Source organism: Amblyomma maculatum, chromosome 4, assembly GCF_055883805.1.
Source record: "Amblyomma maculatum isolate TAMU_Amacu chromosome 4, ASM5588380v1, whole genome shotgun sequence".
Lineage (NCBI taxonomy): Eukaryota > Metazoa > Arthropoda > Arachnida > Ixodida > Ixodidae > Amblyomma > Amblyomma maculatum.
This window is the reverse complement of record NC_139347.1, coordinates 58,730,503-58,751,431: the sequence shown is the minus strand read 5'-3', so window position 1 is coordinate 58,751,431 and position 20,929 is coordinate 58,730,503. Positions and strand designations below refer to the sequence as shown.

Here is a 20,929-nt window from a genome sequence, read left to right as displayed (position 1 = left end):
GCGTGAAGAGTAAGCACTCGTCGTCAGTGGACTTTTTTTTTTATTTGCGGTCTGTTTTGTTAGGAAGAAAGGAAGCTGAAGGGAGGCGACGTAGTAATACCAGTAATACTTACTAGTTTACTAAACGTTGTCAAGTGATGACAGGTGAACTGTCTTGCTACATGGTCACGAAATCGGTTCCTTGAGCGTTGACCATGACCAAAAAATTATTAGCGCATATCGCTTGGCGACTTGCGTGGGCCTGTATTGTGCGATAACTGATCTGCATGTAGGAAGTTTGAGAGACAGTGACTCCTCATTATTGCCACCGCACCGCATGGCGTTCAAGTTGGCTTTCCGTGCCTGCAACCTGATGTTATGAACCTTCAAAGTCTCTTTGAAGACTTCAACCCTAGGTACCGGTTCCACTTTATGCACCGTAGTTTCTAGCCTGCTAAACGGCGGATACGGCTAAAGCATTCTTTGGTGCACATTTCCGTAGACGCCCTAACTTGTAGCTTTTGATCAGTTCTCTTGCGCTGATAGAGCCGTTGCCTTGTGTCTTTGCAGTCGTTTTCTAGTTCACTGCTGCCTGCTAGCATTCACGCTGCTCTTCTCCTTGAGACTCGATGGCCTCATCTCTTGGAACTACTGGGTTGTGTTCCTTCCACTGTGGATATGGAAGTTTATGGTCATCGTTGGAGCCGTTGTGGGCAGCTACGTGTGGTGGATGCACCCTCAATACAGGTACTGCATCTCGCTCAGAACAGCTGTATTAACAGGTTCACAAAAGCTTTCCGGACTCGCCGTAGGCGCCACGATCGAGTTTCACTTTCTTTATTGCTAATAACGGTCGTAGACTTTTCATTACTAAAAGCGTGTGTCGAATATCCTAGACGGTACAACCACTGTCACAGATTGTTCAAATTCCTATCAAACTGAAACGCCGCCGCCGTAGCTCGTTGGTTGGGATGCTGACTGCTGATCCCGAGGGCGCGAGTACGATCACGGCACTGGCGATCGGTTTAACATCGAGGCGAAAAGCAAGGCGCCCATGTACTTTCAGCGCACGTTGAAGAACACGAAGTGGTCGACTTGAGCCCTACACTCCATCATAGCCCGATAGCGCCGCTTTTGGACATTAAGCCCTAAAACCAAACCAGGTATCAAAGTGAAAGAAAGTGTTATTTGCTAGCTGTGGGGTGAAGTGGCGGTAAAGCAACTTCACAAAGACACAATTCAGTGCCTTGCGTGTTCTTTCTGCGGTGTGTTATGTTTCATTTCTTCGTGCTTTTTGACCACCCCTTTTACTTGAATCATTCAGAACAGCAGTACTATATAAAGTAAATGTAGTGACGGAATGGCTGGATAAACTATTATTCTGCTGTTACTATGCAAAATGCAAATGGCACACCTGCTTGTTTGTTTGGTAACAGACACAGAAAGCAACGTGGGTGAGGATCTGTTTTATGTGTGCACCTCCTCGCTTCGATGAATGATGCGCATTGCATTCAAGAATTTTTACTGGCTGGACATCCACCTCCTTTTAAACTGGTGTTTATAGCATGGGGCATAGTCCTTGTCAAAAGTATCTAGGTTGCAGCAGCCAAAACTATTATGGACACAGCTGTTCAATGGAAGCAAGGTCTTGGACAGTAGGAAAAATTTTTACTCTTGCCTTTCTGCACTGATACCAGAAATGTACTATGCTCAGCATGTTCTCAGCATTACTAAAAATATAGGAATGTTGGAAACAAGTAATGGTTGGGTTACTTTGAGTCAAACCAGCATGATTTCATGCACTCACAATTTCTGATGCTAAAGTTTTATTTATTCATATAACAAGCCTCAGTCCACAGCAGTGTGCTTGCTTTGCAGCCTCTGCCATACTGCAGTACGACTAGTTAATTAAAACGGTAGAAGAGCAGCTGGCAGGTGTTAGTAGGGTGCCCATCATTGTGCATTTTATACTGCCTGACTGCAGCTTTATTATCACTTGAATTGAACTGGCCATGCTCAGCATCAATACAGGGTTTCATGACAGACTGAGCTTAGTAGTGGGGAAAAAAAAATGAAAATAAAAATAATCCTGAATGAATACCGTAACCCATGCATCACCGTATCACAGGCTGCTGAGTTAGGGAATAGCAAAGACAGCAAAAGTAGAAATTGCAAGAATAAAAATAATAAAAAAGAACACACGCAAAAAAAAACCTTCAGTATTGTTCTTTATTCCCCGTCTGCTCCCCCTAGGGCACTTTATGTCGGCTTTTTTTATTGCTTCTTTGTGCCTTAATGTCCTTTTGAAGATATCTGCACAGGTAAGAGCAACAACGTAAACAAAGTTTCTGAGGTTTGTGGGGATTGCTCCACCCTGTGTTCTCTCAGTGGCTTATGCGCTATGCCCTGGCTGTCCTTGTGTCTTCATTGCTTCAGGTTACAGAACATTTTCTGGGTAAGCTCCTCACACCACGGAGCTTTAAAGTGATCATCAGACCAAAACTATAGTCCGTGCTACCATTCGAGTCTCTGAGCACCACTACCACTCCTTTCATGGTTATTGCTCTGTCTCGTGACCCCAGCACCTTTTCTGACCCCGATGGCACCAATGTGGAATATTTGCTGAGCCTCTATGAACAAGTCAGCACCAATAACACGTGGATACCTACCCTAATACTTGCCAGTGTCATCTTTTATCTAAGTGGCACGGCAAAGATGTAGATTTAACTGTTTTGGAGGCCTGTTGATCGATAGCTTGCTGCAAAGAAATGACTTGCGTGTCATGCCCAATCTTCTACGGAAAGTTATGTGGCCGAAATCCAAGATGTCCTGTCACTTCGCTACAACCTGTTGCAGTGGCTCAGTGGTTAGGGCGCTCGATTGCTTAGCCCAAGGACGCGGAATCGAATCTCGGCTGCGGCACAGCCGCTTTCCATTGCAGGCGAAAAGCAAGGGGGGCGTGTAGTGTACAATGTCTGTGCACGCTATAGAACCCCAGGTGGTCGAAATTTCAGGGGCCCTTCACTGCGTCTCTCATAGCCTGTGTCACTTTGGAGCATTAAACCTCATAAAACTGAACTTTTCTAATAAGTGAATGCCACCATGAGTGAGACCGGCAAGGTGGGCAAAATTGACGACAGTGATTTCTGTTTTATCATTACTACTGTTGACGCCATCATTGAAGAGCTCCGTAAAAAGCAATCACATTTCACAGCAGTTTTTCTGCCTTCTGAACACTGCAGCGACATCTTTCTGTGAATATCGGCGACCACTATCTCGAGCACCCTTTGGCGCTCTTACCATCACAGGCACATTCACAGTGAGAATGCTTTGACATGAGCAGGAGGTCCCAGCACCTGTAGCGCTTCCACATCTGCTATGACAAGTCTCCGCATCTGGCTGCAAGAGGAGAGCAAGAATAGAAAAGCTGTTCTCTTTCTAAAGCAACTTAAGCATCAAGTGTTCACCGTTAGGATGCCTTCATTTGGCCTTAATCCTGCTTCAGCTAGAATTTGCAATGTGGAAACTTTTTACAAATGCTGTACCAACAAGCAGTATTGTTTTGGAACTTTTCATTCAGTACTGCACTGGAATGTATCCCATCTGTGGGCTTTGCCTGGTTCTAGCGGTACTTAACAGGTGTCAGCAGAACAGTGTTTTGCGATTATAGGTGTAGGACACCAAAGACATAATACGCTAGTTGAAGGTGCAAATGTAGCCTTGCTTTTCCTGGCATGTGGGCATTGAGGTGGTTTTTAAGAAAAAGGTGATGTCCGCCTCTAAACTGTACCTTTGTGATGAGAGGAACTGGCTCAGCAAACTGGTGTCATTGGACTCAAGTGAATATTGTTCATCTGAGGCATGTTAGAATGCTTGTACCCGCCATCTTCAGGTGCAAATCATCGGCATCAGATTGGCTAGTGGCCACAATTGCACATGCTTGCACTGTTAAGTCAGAAGCTTAAAAAAAGAATTTCTAAGTGATGAGAAGTGATGAGCGTTTTTAGGCAGTCACTGTTCTGGAAGGCTGCTGGCAACAGTTTCTGGGTTTCTCTTGTTTGTGCCCAAAAGTTTGTATTTTGAGAACCTTGACTGAACCCTTGAGTTGAAATCTGATGTTTACCAAGTGCTGTGGAATTTGGGCTTTGCTGGCCAGTCAGAGGTTGAAGCTGTGACAGGACCACACATGGGAGCTGGCATTTTTTTTTATTGTAACCCAGCTCTTGTGGCATACAGCCACTATCACTGTGCATCACTTCTGTGTCACTTTAGTGAGTCTGATCGGCAGATATAGGTGACTTTGTTGTGCCTTGCCAAACAGCAATTCAGGTGTGCTAGCTAAGTGAGCCTTAAATTGCCACTCTTCAGTTCAGCTAGTGGTTACAGTGGAGCATGAAAGCGCACATTTTTGATTACCTTCGTGTAGGAACGAGGGCGATGGACATGTCCACTACAAGGCCATGGTCATCAGCCTTTTCCTGCAGTTACTGCTGTTGGTCTTCGAGGTGCTTGCCTGTGACAAGTTGCAGAATGACCGGCACCTCTGGACACTCGTCTTTATACCACTCATCTTCATTTCGGTCCTCTCCATCGCCGTCTGCATTTGGGCTGTCAAGCACGACCGCTCCTTTGAGGTGATTGCTGGAACCTGTTCTTTCTTTATGCTGCTTTGTGAGAATACCCTTGTAGTGTATGGATTGGAGTGAAATAATGCTTTATGCTGGCTTTTTCTTTTTTACACAGCTGGAGCTCTTTTGTTCTGTGAACGTCTTGCAGTTCATATTCCTGGCCCTCCAGTTGGACAAGTTCATCGTTTGGAGTTGGGTGGTAAGTGTCTGATCACTGGTGGATCATTTGCCTGCCATCTCTTGTGGTTTGATGTCATTGTGCATCCATCCGTTCATTACCTTCATGCTGTTTACAGTTTCTTGGTTAATTTTTCATTGTTAGTATAGGCAGTCAAGAAATGCTCTCATAGTTGTCAGCGTCATAGTGTTATGTAGACCAACACCACATTTAGAAATGTAGGAAGCATCTACATATGCTGGAACTGGTTAGGCATTATTGCCCTTGCTAACACATGCAAGAAAAAGTATTCAAAGCTTTTCTCTGGTTTCACAACAAACCTACAAGATTGTCTTTTCGTCCTAGAATTGAATGTTAAAGCAAGAACCTCACCTCAGGGGTAATATATTTAAAAAATGCCACAACACATCAGCATGAGAGTCAGAAGAGAGTGCAAAATATAATAAAGTGCGATGAGCACTCCTGAAAGAGAAAAGAACATTGTGCATTTAAGAAAATTGATGATATTTTACCGAGATGCGGTCGAGTGGTGTATACTATACTGATAACAGTGTTTCACTGCAAGAGGTGACTTCACTTTGTTTTGTGCAATTTACAGTGCGAAATTATTATTATATACCTATTTCTTGGATATTAGAATATTGGAGTGTTTACATGTAATGAGTTTATGCATGCATTACAGTCCGATGCATTGCAGTTTTGTATTCTGGCAGGTAATGCCTGACCTGTGATTGAAGTTGAAACCACTAAGCTCCTCCTACCAACAGCGATCGCCATATTGAAATGCTTTGGTGATGTCACAAATAGACACCAGCTGTTGTGCTGCCTGCTGTGCTGGCTCCACTAGTCTGTTAATACTTTGCACAAACGTACATATTTGTTTGCAAACCATCACAGTTCCTAATGATATTCATGAAAACAGCGCACAGATTGTAGTGAAGCGTGATCTATTTGCTCCACATTCCCCTTCAGTGCTGCCCTCATCTGATGGCAGCACTGCCCCCACCTCAGTAAACATTGCCGTGCTGGCGTCACCTTCTGCAGCTACCCGTACCAGCAGTACAGCGGATCCTGCGCCCCGGCTCCAGCATCAGAAAAGAGCGCTAAAATTTAATGACCTCTTAATGATGAGCCCTGGGGTAAAGAAATTTGAAAAATGAGTGCTTCTTGAGGATCACTGACCTGTATTGTTGGAGTGTTTGCTCGCAGCTGCATACAAGCTGCCAACGGTGCGGTGCCCATGCTAGCTTCGCTGCTAAGGCGTTGCTGAAATTAATCACATCTTTCATTTGTTATGAAACAGCGGAGTTTACAGTAAGGCATTTTCTGAGTAGACCATTTACTGTAATGCATCGCTGATCAGTGCCGTCCGCCGTGGCTTCGATGTGAAGCAATCAATGCCGAGGGACGAGCAGGGAGTAGCACATGCCAGAAGGTTGTCGTCCACTGCACTCGGGGGCAGCACCATTGCGGTTAGGTTGCGGCATCCAGTGCTGTAAGCATGATAAATTTGTCCACTGCATACTTTCATGATGCAGTTGAGTCGAGACCTAGGCCTGACAACACATCATTCAAATGGTGCTGCTAAAATGGGATAGGACTGTAATACTGGGTGCCTCGACGTAGTGTAGTACAGCAGCATGTTGCTGCTGTGCTGTCAGGGGGCACTCGTAGATTGTAGAAAAGTGCCATCAGACAGCACTTTATACTCTTCCTATTTTATGTGTTGCTCTTGAAATATGGTTTAGCGGGCGAAATGTGTGTTGTTCGAGTGGCTCAGCTCGTTCGCCTTTCATACTGTGGCTCTTCCGTGCACCTTTCTGTCCATAGACACCGCCATTTCTTTGGTTTAAAGTGCTAACTGAAGTCGAAAAGCTCGGTTTGTGCTAACTGCGGTTAGTGGCATCACCGTAGTTTGGTCTGCCGCATATGGTTCGTGCAGCTTCACATAACCACATTTGTTGCTGCTACAGTGCTCTAGAAGACATAAAGCTGCTTGTGCGCAGAACATGCAGGAGACAATGCCACGTGTGAGGGAATCAGTTTATGCTGTCAGCGACTGCACCAGTTTCCAGACAAGTTCATGGGAAAATTAAAGTGCTAAATTTAAAAATATCTTCAGCGGAGCTGAAGGTATTTTAGTTGTGAAGTAGCTTGGACCATCAGGAATAAGATGCGATAAGCTGTTTGTATTCAAAAATTGGGGTCAGCAGCATCTCATGGCACAGAAAGAGCCATTTCGCGTCACCATGACGTTCAAGTTCTTCATGCTTGCATTGATTGTTACCATCCGCCGGTGTGCTCGCCTTGCGCAGCCAGTCGTTTACACCATGTGGAGTGACCTTCAAAAACATGCGAGTTGTTTGGCGGACTACGTTCAACTGTAGTAGCATTTTCATTGGCCACCTCAGAGTGATGAGGTTTAGCCTCGCAAAAGCAATGAGTACAGGGGAATTTGATTTCTGTGGACTTAATTTGTGATTGTATTGGTTGTGACTAACACTTTCTATTCATGAGAACCCAATAAAGAAAACAAAAGCCGGGATGCTGTTTTCCAAAAAAATCACTTGCGTGCACATATTAGAGAGCAAAGCTGGTCAGGCAACAAACGCGACCTAATCACATCTTTGTCAAAATCGAGAACAAAAATGAGTGTGGCTAGGGCATGTAATATGTAAGCAGCAAACGAATGGTCATTAAGTGTAACGGTTTGGGTTCCAGTGAAAGCAAGCATAGCAGAGGGGCACCAGAAAATTGGATGGGCAGATGAGGGATCAAGTGGCGTCAGCTGGCACATAACCAGGTTAGTTGGAGTGGGCAAAGTCAAGCTGATGCTTTGGCTCAGGGGTCGTTACGCTTGGATGCTGCTCGTTAGGTCTTGGCCGCAGTGGCCTTTTTTGATGGGGGCAAACTGAAAAGGCATTCGTGATATATATGATGCCAGCACGTGTTTCCAAGAGCCCTTGTTTGAACATAATCCAGAGCCCTTCACTACAGAATGCTCTTTGTTCTTTCCTTCCTTGGCTCCTTAATCTCTTCCCTCAAGGCACAGATGATGTGTGCGTTAAGAGTCATTGAGACGCTACTGTGCTTTGCCTGTCTTAATGACTTATTTGCATCTTTTGTTGCGCATCCTGAAATGTTAGCTAAAAGCTCTCCCATAATGACAACAGCGCTTGATGCTTTGTTTGTTCTACCACCAGGGGCACATCGGTGCTTTGGATTCAAGACTCTCTTTACTAAACCTTCTGTCTGTCTCTGGCCAATGCCTCCTATGTTTCAGTCCTGGTTACAAAGCTTGCTTTGTAGTGGGACCTCATTGGGCGAATGTGCCACAGAGGCCCTGTGGTTTAGGCGCTCAACTGTCAACGTCAGTACAGGTTAAAGAACCCTGGGTGGCCTAAATTGACTTGGAGCCTTCCACTATATTGTCTCTCATTGAGTCTCTTTGGGACGCTAAACCTTGTAAAGGTAACGAAACGTTTTGTTCTTCCTGTTTACTTGTCGTAGTTTGGCACAGCTATTCAGGAGCAGTGGCTTATGCCATAGCTTCAGCTGGTGGCATGGTAGAGGAAAACTTTTCTTTGAAGCACTGCCTCACAAAGAAAAGAGAGCAAAATATCTCCATTTCCCATGGCATGTCGCTGTTGATGAGGTGCTTGCACTTGTGAAGTAGGCATCAAGCCATGAAGTGGGAGCTTACCAAAGAGTAGGAGCACAAGGCTCGGATTTTCAAAAACAGGCCATCGAAAAGGTGCTGCTCGGGCTGTGCTGTGCCCTGCTTCTGCATGGTCTGGCTGCAGTGTCAAGCCGAGAAGCTACTACATGGCGGAATCTTCCTGTAGCAAGGCTTCACTGCTCGTGAACTGCAATGCGTGATCAATAGGCACTGCTCCACTGCTCAAGCTAGAGCCGTGGTAGTTCCCCAGCAGCATGCCCAATGTGTGGCTTGCCTTGCAGGTGGTGTTTGTGCCGTTGTGGATTGTGATGTGCCTGGCGGTGATTGGGGTGCTCTATGCCATCATCTTTGCGAGCATACTGCTCCGCACGCCCGAAGTGAGCCCCGAACAGCGACGCACCAGCCTGCACTCTGCGGTTTCCTACAGCATGATTGTGGGCCCCCTCCTCGTGTTCCTTGTAAGTTGTGCAGTGAATTGCTTTCTACTGGATTGAAAGACAAATTACTGCTGGAAAAAAAAAAAAAAAAAAAAGTAAACTATGCCTTTCTTGCACTTCTCGCTAGGACGGGTAGATACCATGAGCTAGCTTGCTTTCTTTCTTTGCTGCCTTATTAAAATTGGACTTACGGAAGTCTTCTTTGCATTCTTTTATTAAAAAACCATAATAATTCAAAATCCCAGATAATTCGAAGAATATCTGCGGTCGCCTAATTTTTGATATTAATTTAATCTTTACAATTCGAAGCGGCAGCCTCCACCAGCCCACTTAATTCTAAGGTTTTCGGTGCTTTGCTGGAATGCTCGATCCCAATTTCACCGTAAATCAATGAAGCGATGGCACCTTGGAGCTGCCAAGTAGTGCCGCAAAGCGATGCTCATGCTTGATATGCTGTAGCGCCTCAAACTCTAGAGCTTTCAGCATGGAAAACCACGCTGTGGTACGGCTTCGCCAACCACCAATGCGCGCCCCTGCCGAGGTCGAGACGTGCTTTACTGCAACGAAGCCGTTAGTACCCTCGGTACCCTTTTCGGTATGAAATATTTCGCTTGAACCAGGTTTCTTGGGGTGTTTGATTAATTTGAAAACCTAAACAATTCAAACATTTTTCTCAGTTCCAATAACTTCGAATTAATTAGGTTTTACTGTACTCAACTGCATACTGAAAGTTAAAGAAGACATAAAGGCGTGTGGCACAGTTTTCATAAAGGCTTTGAGGTGCTGAGATTAAAGCTGAACCAGTGTTCACGCTGATTTCGAAATGTTCATTTTAAAATTAGCCAAAAGACTGAACACAGAGATGAGAAGGGCACAAGACAAGGCTGGACTGTCAACTGAAGTTTTATTGAAAGAAAGAAGGGTTGCAAAAAATGTTGTGATCTAGCTATTTTTTTTTTATTTTTGTAAGTGACTTGGTATGTTTCGAATTTTTCCAGAGTGGGCATTTCGTTCATGGCCACTCATTGTAGTCCGCCCTTCTGCTTGTATGTATAGTCAACTGCTGTTGATTTGGCATTGTTTAATTTGTTTGCATATGTTTGTCCCTGTTCAAAATTCTTGTTGCTGCACATACTTTTTTCCTGAGAAGCAGTTGGTGATTTAAGAGTGTGCAATGTTGGCGAGTCAGTTAAGGATGAACAGTGGGTACATCACACATAAAACAAGAACAAGAAGAGTACACAACAAGTGCAGACTCGTGATTGATTTTTACCTGAAAGAAGATGCATCTTTTACAGTTTCAAACTATCATATGGAAGACTGCAGTGTCCAGATGTGATTTTAGATGGAGATTGGATTTGTGGTGAGTTGCCACTTATTGGAACCGCTACGAGCTGAGCTGTAGGTGCCAAAACCCGTGACCTCTGCCTGTATCTTTGTTCGTGATGCAGGGAGACTGTGGGTTTGTCACCCATCAGCGGTGTGTGGTTATATTTCCTTTTACTTTCTGTAGAATAATTTCCAACCTAAAATAATATCTGAATTTCTGTGGTGGCTTTGTGGCTAATTTCCTGTTGCTATGCCCAAGGTCGAAGGATCAAATCCTGGCAGTTTGATGGAGGTAGAATCTAAAAGATGGCCATGTGCAGCTCAGTATTTGAGCATGTTAGCAAGCCATGGGTACCATATTTTTTAGTGCGCCTTTTTTTTTTTCCGGATTTTTCGCCAGTGCACTTATACAACAGTGTGATCTACAGAAGATAAAAAACTATGTACCCACTGCATGCCATCTTTCGCTGTGCCCAGCAGCTATGCTTGAAAAAAAGATCAGTGGTAAAAGAAAAAGAATAGTATCAAGCTAATTTCGCTGGATGGCAAGAATCTCATATTTCCCCGCTGGGGTGGCGCAGTGGTTACAGCGCTCGACTACTGTGCCGAAGGATGCGGGATCGAATCCCGGCCTTGGCGGCCGCTTTTCGATGGTGGCGAAAAGCAAGGTGTCCGTGTGTTGTGCGATGTCAGTGTACGTTAAAGAACCCCAGGTGGTCGAAATTTTCGAAGTTTTTCACTGCAGCGTCTCATAGCCTTGAGTTGCTTTGGGACGTTAAACCTCAAAAACCGAACAAAGAATCTCATATTCACACACATTTTGATTTTGGCGTCAGTTCTTTTGTGCCTCTTGTGTTTGACCATGTTGTCTCACTTATTGCACTATGCTTGGTTCCTGTCCAGCATTATGCTGACCACAAGGCAAAAGAGCATAAATGCAAAATTCAAGTCACATGCAACTCAATATGCGCTGGGGAACGGGTAGCAATAAGGCAATTTGAAATCGCTGAAGAACTGATCCAGGTCTGGTGCTAGGTGGAATGAACTGAACAGAACAGCTAGACTGTGGGAAGAAGGCACTCTGGCCTCAAGGATTGTCTGTGCATGGGGCCTGCCAAAAGCATGCGCTTTTGTCGTCCTTTCCGACGGCATGTGCTTAGTGCATTTTTATAGCGCTTTCCAAATGAACACGTGCATTCTTGTACACTGATGAGGCGCTATATATATATATATATATTTTTTTTTTTCCTCCACAAAAAGTGCTGCTTGCAGGAGTGTGGCTTTTAGACTGAAAAATATGGCAGCCAAAGTTAATTCGAAGCCCTCCACTCTGATGTCACTTGCGGTCCATATGCAGCTTTGGGGCTTTAAATCTCGCATAGCAGTTAATTTCTTTCTTTGATTTCTAATATCACAAAAAGAGTCAGGTTTACCTGAGGCTTATTTAAAAAAACAAAAACAGAAATATAGTTGGCTTGGCTTCTTTTGTGTACAATTAAACACGTTTAGAATTGAAAAAAGTCTGCAATTTCTCGTTACTTACAGGTTTTCATTGCTTGCAGGTCTAGCTTGAAGGTTCGGAAAGACGGTGCAGTATGGAAACTAAATTTAAAAAATGATAAGAAATCGGCTAACAAACATTCACAATAAATGTCATAAACCTGAATAAACACTTCGCGATTGTTGTTCTACTGCATCAACAGCCACCTCCATCTGAGGCATAGGTTGCACAGTGTTGCCATCCATAGGGCTGGGAGAGCTTTGGTAGATTCGGAAGCAAAGTCATGTTTAGGAAAGAAGGTAAATCTAGCACAGATACTCAAGTTTTACCATGTCATTTCAAACTTCACGGAATTCATGGTTGGTAAATAACACTCAGGCCAATGAGCATAAGGGGAAAAAAGGAACCCCTTTTACTTATGGGATAACAGGGAGCATTTGCAAACAAGTTTTTAATCATGAAGAAAGTGCCTGCTTTCACTCCACATTAGTCTGGTACCTTCAACATAGTTTAAATTCTGTTCGGGAAGGTGTCTTGCTATTTTTGTAGAGATTTTTGCGCTGGGCTGAGCAGGGTTTCACAGTTCTGGCTTCTGTAGGAAAGTGTGGATAGCTGCTATGAGGACCCTTATTTCACTGTGGGCAGCGTACAGGGTGATTTATTTTTGTATGTTGGTAATTATTATATACTAATATTTTGTGCTTTGGCTCCGTAGAAATGTGATGACAGTGCATGTTGGAGATCCCCGTATGTTCTAAATGTAATCTAGAGCTCTCCACTATGGTGTTCCTCACAGCCTGAGTCATTTCGGGATGGTAGCTTCCACATACAAGACATATATTTTGTTTTGTTTGCTTTTTAAAATGTCCGGAGGATTTCTTGTGAGTGATAAACAGTGCTGTGTCGTAATTGCTTAACTGAACGCACATGGGGAAACTTGGTGCATTTTGGGTTGCAACGCCTCATGTGTTGCTGGTAGCCTGAGCTATCGTGTTCTTCTCTGACGCAGGTGCTGCTATCAAATAAACTGGACACACTGGACACAGAGGACAGCCTCGGATACACAGAAACTTGCACGCCCCTGTACTTCACATTTCTTGTTCTCATCTTCCTCTCGTTTGGCTCCAAAGGGGGAAATCACTGTGAGTGACAGCGTTGCTTGATATTAGTTGAGGTTTGCTTGTTGCTTAAAGCCATGTTCGTTAAAGGGACAGGCAAAGCTGTGTCTTATATCTTTTTTTTTTATGGTATAATATAAATTTAATGTGCATTAACGACTAATTGTGCTGATGTTAAATTAAAATTTGCTTTTAAGGTACAGCAAAACCCCGGTTATACCGGAGGAAATGCACGAATTATCCGAATGTCAAATTGCTGAGGGGCAGAAAAAGAAACCACACCAAAGGGCCGCACATCAACAGACCTTTATTTTTTGAAGAAATATGTTATTTTTGTGCGGAAAACTTTCGTCGCAACTACTGCTTTGTGCACTTCTCCAGAACACCCAGGGCCTCAACAGCCTTCGTCACAGTGTGGCGCGGCAGTTCATCACAAGCGTCTTCGGAACTTGCCTGTTCAGTCCCTAAAGCTTGTTCAACAATTTCACTGTTGGTGAGATGGCGACAGTGGCAACGTTACTCTCAATTGCGACATGCACAGTCGAACATTCGATGGCAGAATGCTTGTTTAGTCTCTCTCTTTCTCGTAGTCGGTATCCAGGTCATCCGCATTGGTGTTGTCAATGCTTTCAGTGAAATCACAGTGTTTGAAGCAGTTTACAATAACTGCAGGGGGTGCATTGCTCCAATCATGCACTAAAATGTGCATTGCACTAAGAAAAGAGATGTCATACTTGCGTCCTGCTTCCAAGCATAACATGCATTCAAGCACCTGCTTCAGGTACTGGGTTTACAGGTACTGCATTATTCCCTGGTCCATGGGTTGGAGGGAAGCAGTGGTATTAGGAGGCATAAAAAGCAGCTCAATGTTTTTCAGCCCTGATATGTTGTATGCACTGCAATTGTCGATGCCAAGCAGTACCTTGCATCTGCGGTCCAGTTGGCGTAGCCAAATTTGAAATATTTCGGATGTCATCCAAGCCTTTTTGTTTGATCAATATTCTACGAGTAGCTGTTTTATGTTCTTAAAGCACCGCTGTTTCTGCGATTTTCCAATAACGAGCAGTGGCAACAGCTCCGTCTCGGTCATATTTGCTCCGAACAAAACTGTCACTCTATCTTTACTACGCTTGCCGCTGACGCAAGGGTCTCCTTGAAAGGCAAGTGTCTTATCTGGCAGAGCATTGTAGAAGAGCGCCGTCTCATCTGCATTGAACACATTGCAAGACTCATAGGCAGCAAGGCGCCTCGGAGGCTCACTTCTTCAGTTGTACTCGACGCTGCCATCCACAGCACTTTTTTCGTCGCAGCCACTGCGGAAGACTAAATTATAGTTATTCTTGAAATGGTAAAACCACCCTTCTGATGCATTAAAACCTTCAATGTCTATCATTAGGGCGTACCTTTCTGCTTACGTACAGATTAGGGTTCCGATCAAGGGCAGCTGTGAACTTCACCTGTCTGCAATCCATTGAAGCAGTGCTTCTCCTAGCTTCAGGTGCACTGCCATTCGGAATCTCTTCCACTTATCGGAGAACTGTTGTCCATTGCAAGCCTCCAAAATTTGAGCTTCATATCTGATGTATGAGCTCAGCGTGCTCCTCTTCACGTTATACTTTGTCAGGATGGCCTGTCGCAGAATTTCTTCCTTTACAGCCTTCAGTATTTCTACTTTTTCTGCCAAGTTCTTTGCCACGTATACTTCGCCTGCTTCGTTGCGGACTGCGGTGGCCATTGCAGAAACTTAAAAATGCAGCGCTGTCAGGAGAATGCTGTCTATACACGCGACAATCACACTCCAAAGAAAAAATTGCCGGTGATTATGTTACTCCCTAATGCGAAATTTGAGCACAGCTCATCAGCTGTTTAAGCTTTTCGATACATTGAGGCAAAAAATTCGAGCAAGATGTATATGTTCAATCACGGACAACTTTTTTTCACACATATTCCTTGTTCAAGAAACACTTTACTAACAGTTCTTGAGCTGAATGGATATGTGGCCTGCACTACAACAGGAAATGTGGTGGTGGCACTAGGCGGATTAACTGGGCATACAGCGGCATACCGGTTGCCCCGCTCATGGCTCAGAAAGCACTGGCAGAGAATAAGCTATTTATATGGGCAGGCGGTTCGCCGCGGCTATGCGTTTCGGCATGGACGGTGTTGGCTACCGGGCATTGCTTCAAACACAACCAGTGTTTCGTTGAAAGCATCAAAGTTCTCCGGCGTTCTAGGCAGAATCCACTTTTAGGCCGGGAGCATACGATGCCGGCAGAAGCTTTCCTGCGCACTGCAGAAATGCAAAAGCCTAAGCATTGCTGGTGCACACGGTGCATCGTGTTTGCTCTCATTATCATTATCAACTAAATGCACCGTCATTATCATTGTCATTATTACTAATTGCAGCATCATTGTCATCGCTGCTATTATCCTCACGATAGACAGGAAGAATTGTGATGTGCATTTCACAATCCCGGGCGTGGCGTAGTTGGTTAAAGCGCTCAGCTGGGGATCCAAGGGGTGGAGGTTCGATTCCCGGTGGAGACAGGATTTATTTGTTTATTTATGGAGGTGGTTGCTAGGGACAATGGCGACTCCACAAAACGCAGGATTGGGCGCCAAGGAGCTGCGCTCTAAAAAATGGTGAGGCGCAGCCGCGCAACAAAGAACAAGAAAGCATCCCGTCGTGCCTTCTTGGCTGATGTTTACAGCGATGAAAATGGCGCCTTTCCATTTTGGTTGAACACCAGCGCCGCTCTCGCTATCATCGCCACCATTATCACCTGATCCTCTGCTACCCTCATGGCCGCCCTCTACACATGCAAGCTCCGCTGCCTGTCCGAATTAACCGAAGGGCGGCCAAATTTGTCCAAATTCACGAGAGTTTCACCCCATAGAATAGTATATATTGTTGACAGGACTGGATGGGCTGTCCGAGTTATTCAATTTTCCAAATTAATGAGGGTCGAATTAGCGAGGTTTTGTTGTACCTCTAAAGCTGATGAAAATGTAGAAAGTTGTCTCAATTTTAATTGCCAAATTGAAGTTAAGCAAGAACTTTAATATATTGCTATGCGATTGTGTTCAGAAAGCTCTAGTCTGTGCAGTAATGATGGTGAATCCTTATGCTTTCAACAGCTGCCCAGAAAATTGGAAGCACCTTTACTCGACATGCTGGTATTATATTCATTTCTGCAAAGAAAGTGGAGTAGGAAAGAACTGGACAGCTTTGTTGTAGTCCCAAATATCTCGAGACCATTTGCTAGAAATAGGAGGAATGTGTTACGTTAACAGAAGTGATAACATCCTATTTTTGTTCAGCTCGTTGTGCCAGTAAGCAGTGTGCATAGCATGCATACTGAGGTGCATTGTAACAGTAAAAACTTTTCAGAACTTTTCAAGTTCTCTATCAGTGATCAAGAAAAACTACTGGTGCACAAGGCCAGATTTTTACAAAGTTAATCTTTCTGTTTGCCAGGGCCTTTCTTAAAAGATTGTATTGCCAATTGCTAAATCATTGTCTGATGTTTGGCAACGAGTGGTAGCCACATGTTGGCCTTTTTGTTGCAGTGATTCCGGGTGCCGACGAAGCAAAATAAATATATAAATAAATAAATAAATAAATAAATAAATAAATAAATAAATAAAGATTGGTTTTGTGCAATAATTGTGTTTCAAAATGTTGCCAACTTTTACCTCAAGGGGACAGGGCAAGCTTACCTGTATTGCCAAGGGCCGCTGCTTTTATTATGTGCCCAAAGTTTTCGGGCTTTTCTTTTTTCTTTACTTGGTGCTGTCCTTGCAGGGTGGTTTGGGATCCGCAAAGACTTCTGCCAGTTCCTCTTGGGAGCGTGCCCACTGCTCCAAGAGTATGGCAATATCTCCTACAGCCTGCACAACAACGAAGTCGACAGCTCACCCCCGGGAGACACGGTTACTGTGTCTGAGATCAAATCAATACCCCGGCAACGTCCGAGGAGCTCAGTGCTCTCCGAGCCTCGTCCCATTGTAGCGGCACTTGCCATCGACACACCTGACTAAATGCACCAGTGGTGGCAAACAGCTGTTCTCTCTCCTTTTTTTCTGACCAGTAATCACCTCTGACCAGGAACCACCTCAAGCGGGGGGCAGGCATTAGCTTGGCCAGAGCATTGTTTTTCAACACCGAATGTAAGAAGGTCCCCTTCTCTTCAGCCCAATAAACTGGCACATAGTGACTTCCCTGTCATTTTCTGTTCTCACTTGCATAGGTGTGGTTTCCAGCCTAGTAGATTTACACAGAATGTGTGTAATGACTGAGTTTTTGCTGCTTGCCTCCTCACCCCTGGCCTTCCTTTCATGCACAATGTTTCTGCTCCCTTGTGCCTATAGAGTTGTTGAAGATGTTATAGAACACAATGTTTATTTCAAGCACTGCGTACACAATGTGGCTGAGTAAAGAATGTTGCCAGTGTGCGAGGGTTCTGAGGCCGGCAGGTTTGGCACCTTTTATACTTATTTTATTCAGCCCTGCGCTTCTGGCCTTCGCATCGTGTATCACTTTGGGTATCTCGCAGGTGCTTCAGAGAGTAAGAAACACAGGCCTGATGTGAAAGGTTTTGTCCATTGCATTGACGTTTTCATTGCTTGCACACCCCATCTCCTGTGCTGTGGTGTTGCATTAGAAATGGGCTGTTTGGGTCACGCAGATTTTGTTACAAAAGGGGGTTCCAGTTGAAATCTCTAAGCGCACCAGGAAAAATTGGTTGAAGTTTGGGTTATGTGTAAAGCTTTAGTGACTCCAGATGATCTGAAAAAAAAAAAAAAAAGCCTTGGTTACAGGCTGTAGCATTGAAAAGGGTAATGTGGGAGCATTAAAGCTTTCTTGAGAGGTTGGTCTTACTCTTTGTTGATGCATGAGGGTTGGGAGGTATGCATTGATTATTCTGCGCATGACTGGAGTGATGGCACAAGTTTGCTTGCTTGCAAGCGTTGAGTACACATCATAGACATATGAACAACCTCGAATCCATGCTACTACCTTTTGAACAGATGTTAATGCTTTAGAGGCTGCTGCACTTTGAAGGGCAGTTTTTGCCGTCTGTATATTAATTGCTGTGACTGTGCACCGAATTGCAATGTGCCTGTTCTTGGGAGTAAAGGATGCAAGGACGAAGAATATGTGTGTCAGTGGATTGTGTTAAGCAAGGCTATTTTGAGTCGCTTTATCTATGATTAAACCAAAACCTAAGTAGTTGTGTTTTGTGAGCCTCTGCACATTCTAGACTTGCAACTTGACGAAGATGCTTTTAGTGGATAAGTTATTGCGCCTATGGACGCACGTGCCATGTCCCAACTGACAAATGTCTTTCACGTGAGTGCTATGTTTGCTTTTCTTTTTGTCATTGAGTACCTGTGCATTGTAAAGAGCACATACTAGCAACTTCTGGACAACATCATCGAATGTCATGCAGTGGCTCTGAAAAGTTTTTTGGGCATGGTCACACTTGAAGGCAAAGCTTTGGAAAAGCAAGTTAAACAGAAATAGGTGGAAGCAATGTATGGTAATGTTCGTGTAGCATGCCATTGACATATTTAGTGCATAAAAGCACCTGTGCCTTATTGAGTTTCCTGTCAAGGTGTGGCATTGGGACATGGAATAAACTCTTGAAAAACTGGCGTTAAAGCAAGACATTTGCTGGCAACTGAACTTTGCGATATAGACATGAGCTTGACTTTGCAGGAAATTATGATTGTGTGATAGTCATCCCTACTTTTGTTTGTTTCTTTTGTTATTTAACTTTTGGAATGACGTTAGTGTTGACTCTTAGCTTTAATCTTCCAGTGCCGTATGTGTGAATACAGTAGTGTGTCATTCTCTGAGTGTCGTACAAGTGTCTCATGTAGTTCTGTTTGTATTACTACAAAATCTTTGCCTCATTTTTTTTTTGTCAGTGCTGTTTTGGTCAACTGATGACTATGCATATCACTGTTCTGAATACCCTTGCTCCTAGATATTTTTAATTTTAATCTGGTCCAGTGTCTCATGCGTAAGTAAGAGTAGCGACTATGCATTTCTACACTGGAATTCGTGGATTTTGTTCTGTCTTCCTGCACCTGCATTGTGCATGGCTGCAAAGATGCATTTATGCAAAACCTGCTTTGTATAAACATCCCTAGATTGTCAAAGCTGTATTTTTACTTCCTTTGTGTCGGATGGCAAATTGCCTTGAAAAATGGGGAAGCAATACTGGGAAGTCGTGGATCTTGATGCACATAGAAGAGAGATAAACTGTTAATTTGTCTAGAAATAACTTTATTCCTGATACTTACAGTAGGCACATAGACCGAGTAGGCAATAAAGGTAGCTGCACCACACTGCAGATGCAAACCTATGTGACTGGATGGTTTTAAATGCAAATGTGTATTTTACGAGTCTACTGAAGCAAAAAATAAAAAGGAAATGTTATGTCAGTATGCAGATGCTTGTTGTCCCATTCTTTCGTTCTGGTGCTAACATTGAGTTTTACCTTTAGCATGTCATCTAATTGCAGTGGCTGTGGTTGGTTTTAATAGTTTTGTAACATGGATGCTCCTAAAAAGATAGATAGGTTTCTCTCTGGCCTGCACAAACACATAGAAATGTGAGGTAAACTGATGTAGGTGTGCTTAGGAGGGCCGGCTATTTCTTTGTATTGTTGGGTTATATATATATATATACGTAAGCTATAATGAGTTTTAGTTTATGGCCTTCATCTCTACTTAATTTGATGTTTGGAAGCTGACATTAGGGTTAATGTGCAGGCAATCAAATTTATTTACTGGTGTGGGTGTCCCCATGTGGGCAATGTAATATGAACATTGAGGATCATAGTTTGAATATCTTCATATATGCGTACTGCACACAATATGAGCTGTAACACAAGTATGTGGCAAGAGCTTATTTCCTAAAGCTGTTCTTAGCTTTTTTTCTTTTTTAGAAATTTATTCATTAATTCGTTGATGCAAAGAACAAAGTACACAATGTTTATTTGTTGGTGGTTCTGTGTAGTGGCACATTTCCTATTATGTAGGTATCTCTTGTTTAATTCCGGACCACTGCATGTCACAGTGGGAATGACGGTGTATCTTTTTCATGGTTACTGAAATCTAACGTTTGACGAAAACTCTAGTCTGGTAGTAGATTCATATATTAAGAAAAGGAGTATCGATGAAAGTTTGTTATTAATACAAAGACAAAATAGATGCACAAAATAGCCTGGGAAGAAGCATCAGTCATCGCAAGAGAAAAGAATTGGCTTTCACCTCAATATCTGTAATCCCTGATAATCCAAACATAAAGGACCCTTAGCCACAATGCAGGCCTAGGTACGCAAGATGCATGGGGTGATTACTGTGATTCACTTAAGCTCCGTGCTTTAGGCTTTCCGTTCGGTGATCAAGGCTTCCATATGGAAGCCAAAACATCTTCATATTAACAGCAACTCTTGATTACTATCCCCAAGCATTTGCAGTCGTATTTGTATCTCACATATGCAAGAAAAGACGTCAACCTTGACATCACAAGCTCGGCAGAATGTACTATTGTTTTCGGAGCTGGTGCTACCTACATGTGCCATTGTTACAGTGCCTAAAAACCAGCTGATATTTTGTCTGTTCATAAGCTACGTTAATAAACATGAGATGACTTTGTTTTTTTATTTATTTATTTATACAAGTACCTGCAGCGCCCAGGGGCATTATAGCAGGGGGGGCAATAACGGAAAAAAATACCTAAAATGAGCATGTTACAATACCGAAAGTATACAGTAAAGCACATTTGTTTAACAATAAAAAGAACACTGAAAATGTGAGTGCGAGAAACAGGTTTAAAAGGGTGGAAAGCTACTATGACAAATTGGACGCCAGGAAAGACTGAAAATGTTTACCTGTTTTACATTGTGCTATGCTCTTAGGAAGACTATTCCAAAGTGAAGAAGTGTGAGGAAAAAAGGAATTACGGAACACATCAGTTCGACATCGCGTTACAAGAACTTTCAGCTTATGGTCGCGGCGTTCAGAGATAAAATGTGGAGGTAGAATGTACAAGCTTTTGTTTATT

The 20,929-nt window shown here is 43.5% G+C and overlaps 1 protein-coding gene across 1 annotated transcript; it reads left to right on the top strand.

The window, feature by feature from the left end:
- Positions 1-16: 16 nt before the first annotated feature.
- LOC146191161 (transmembrane protein 185A) lies at positions 17-19,305 on the top strand. The gene is made up of 7 exons (XM_084601632.1): positions 17-395; positions 550-726; positions 4,406-4,613; positions 4,723-4,806; positions 8,746-8,922; positions 12,741-12,873; positions 16,655-19,305. Exons 1-7 carry the CDS (start codon positions 358-360, stop codon positions 16,888-16,890), a joined length of 1,053 nt encoding a protein of 350 aa, XP_084457758.1. The 5' UTR covers positions 17-357; the 3' UTR covers positions 16,891-19,305.
- Positions 19,306-20,929: the final 1,624 nt, after the last annotated feature.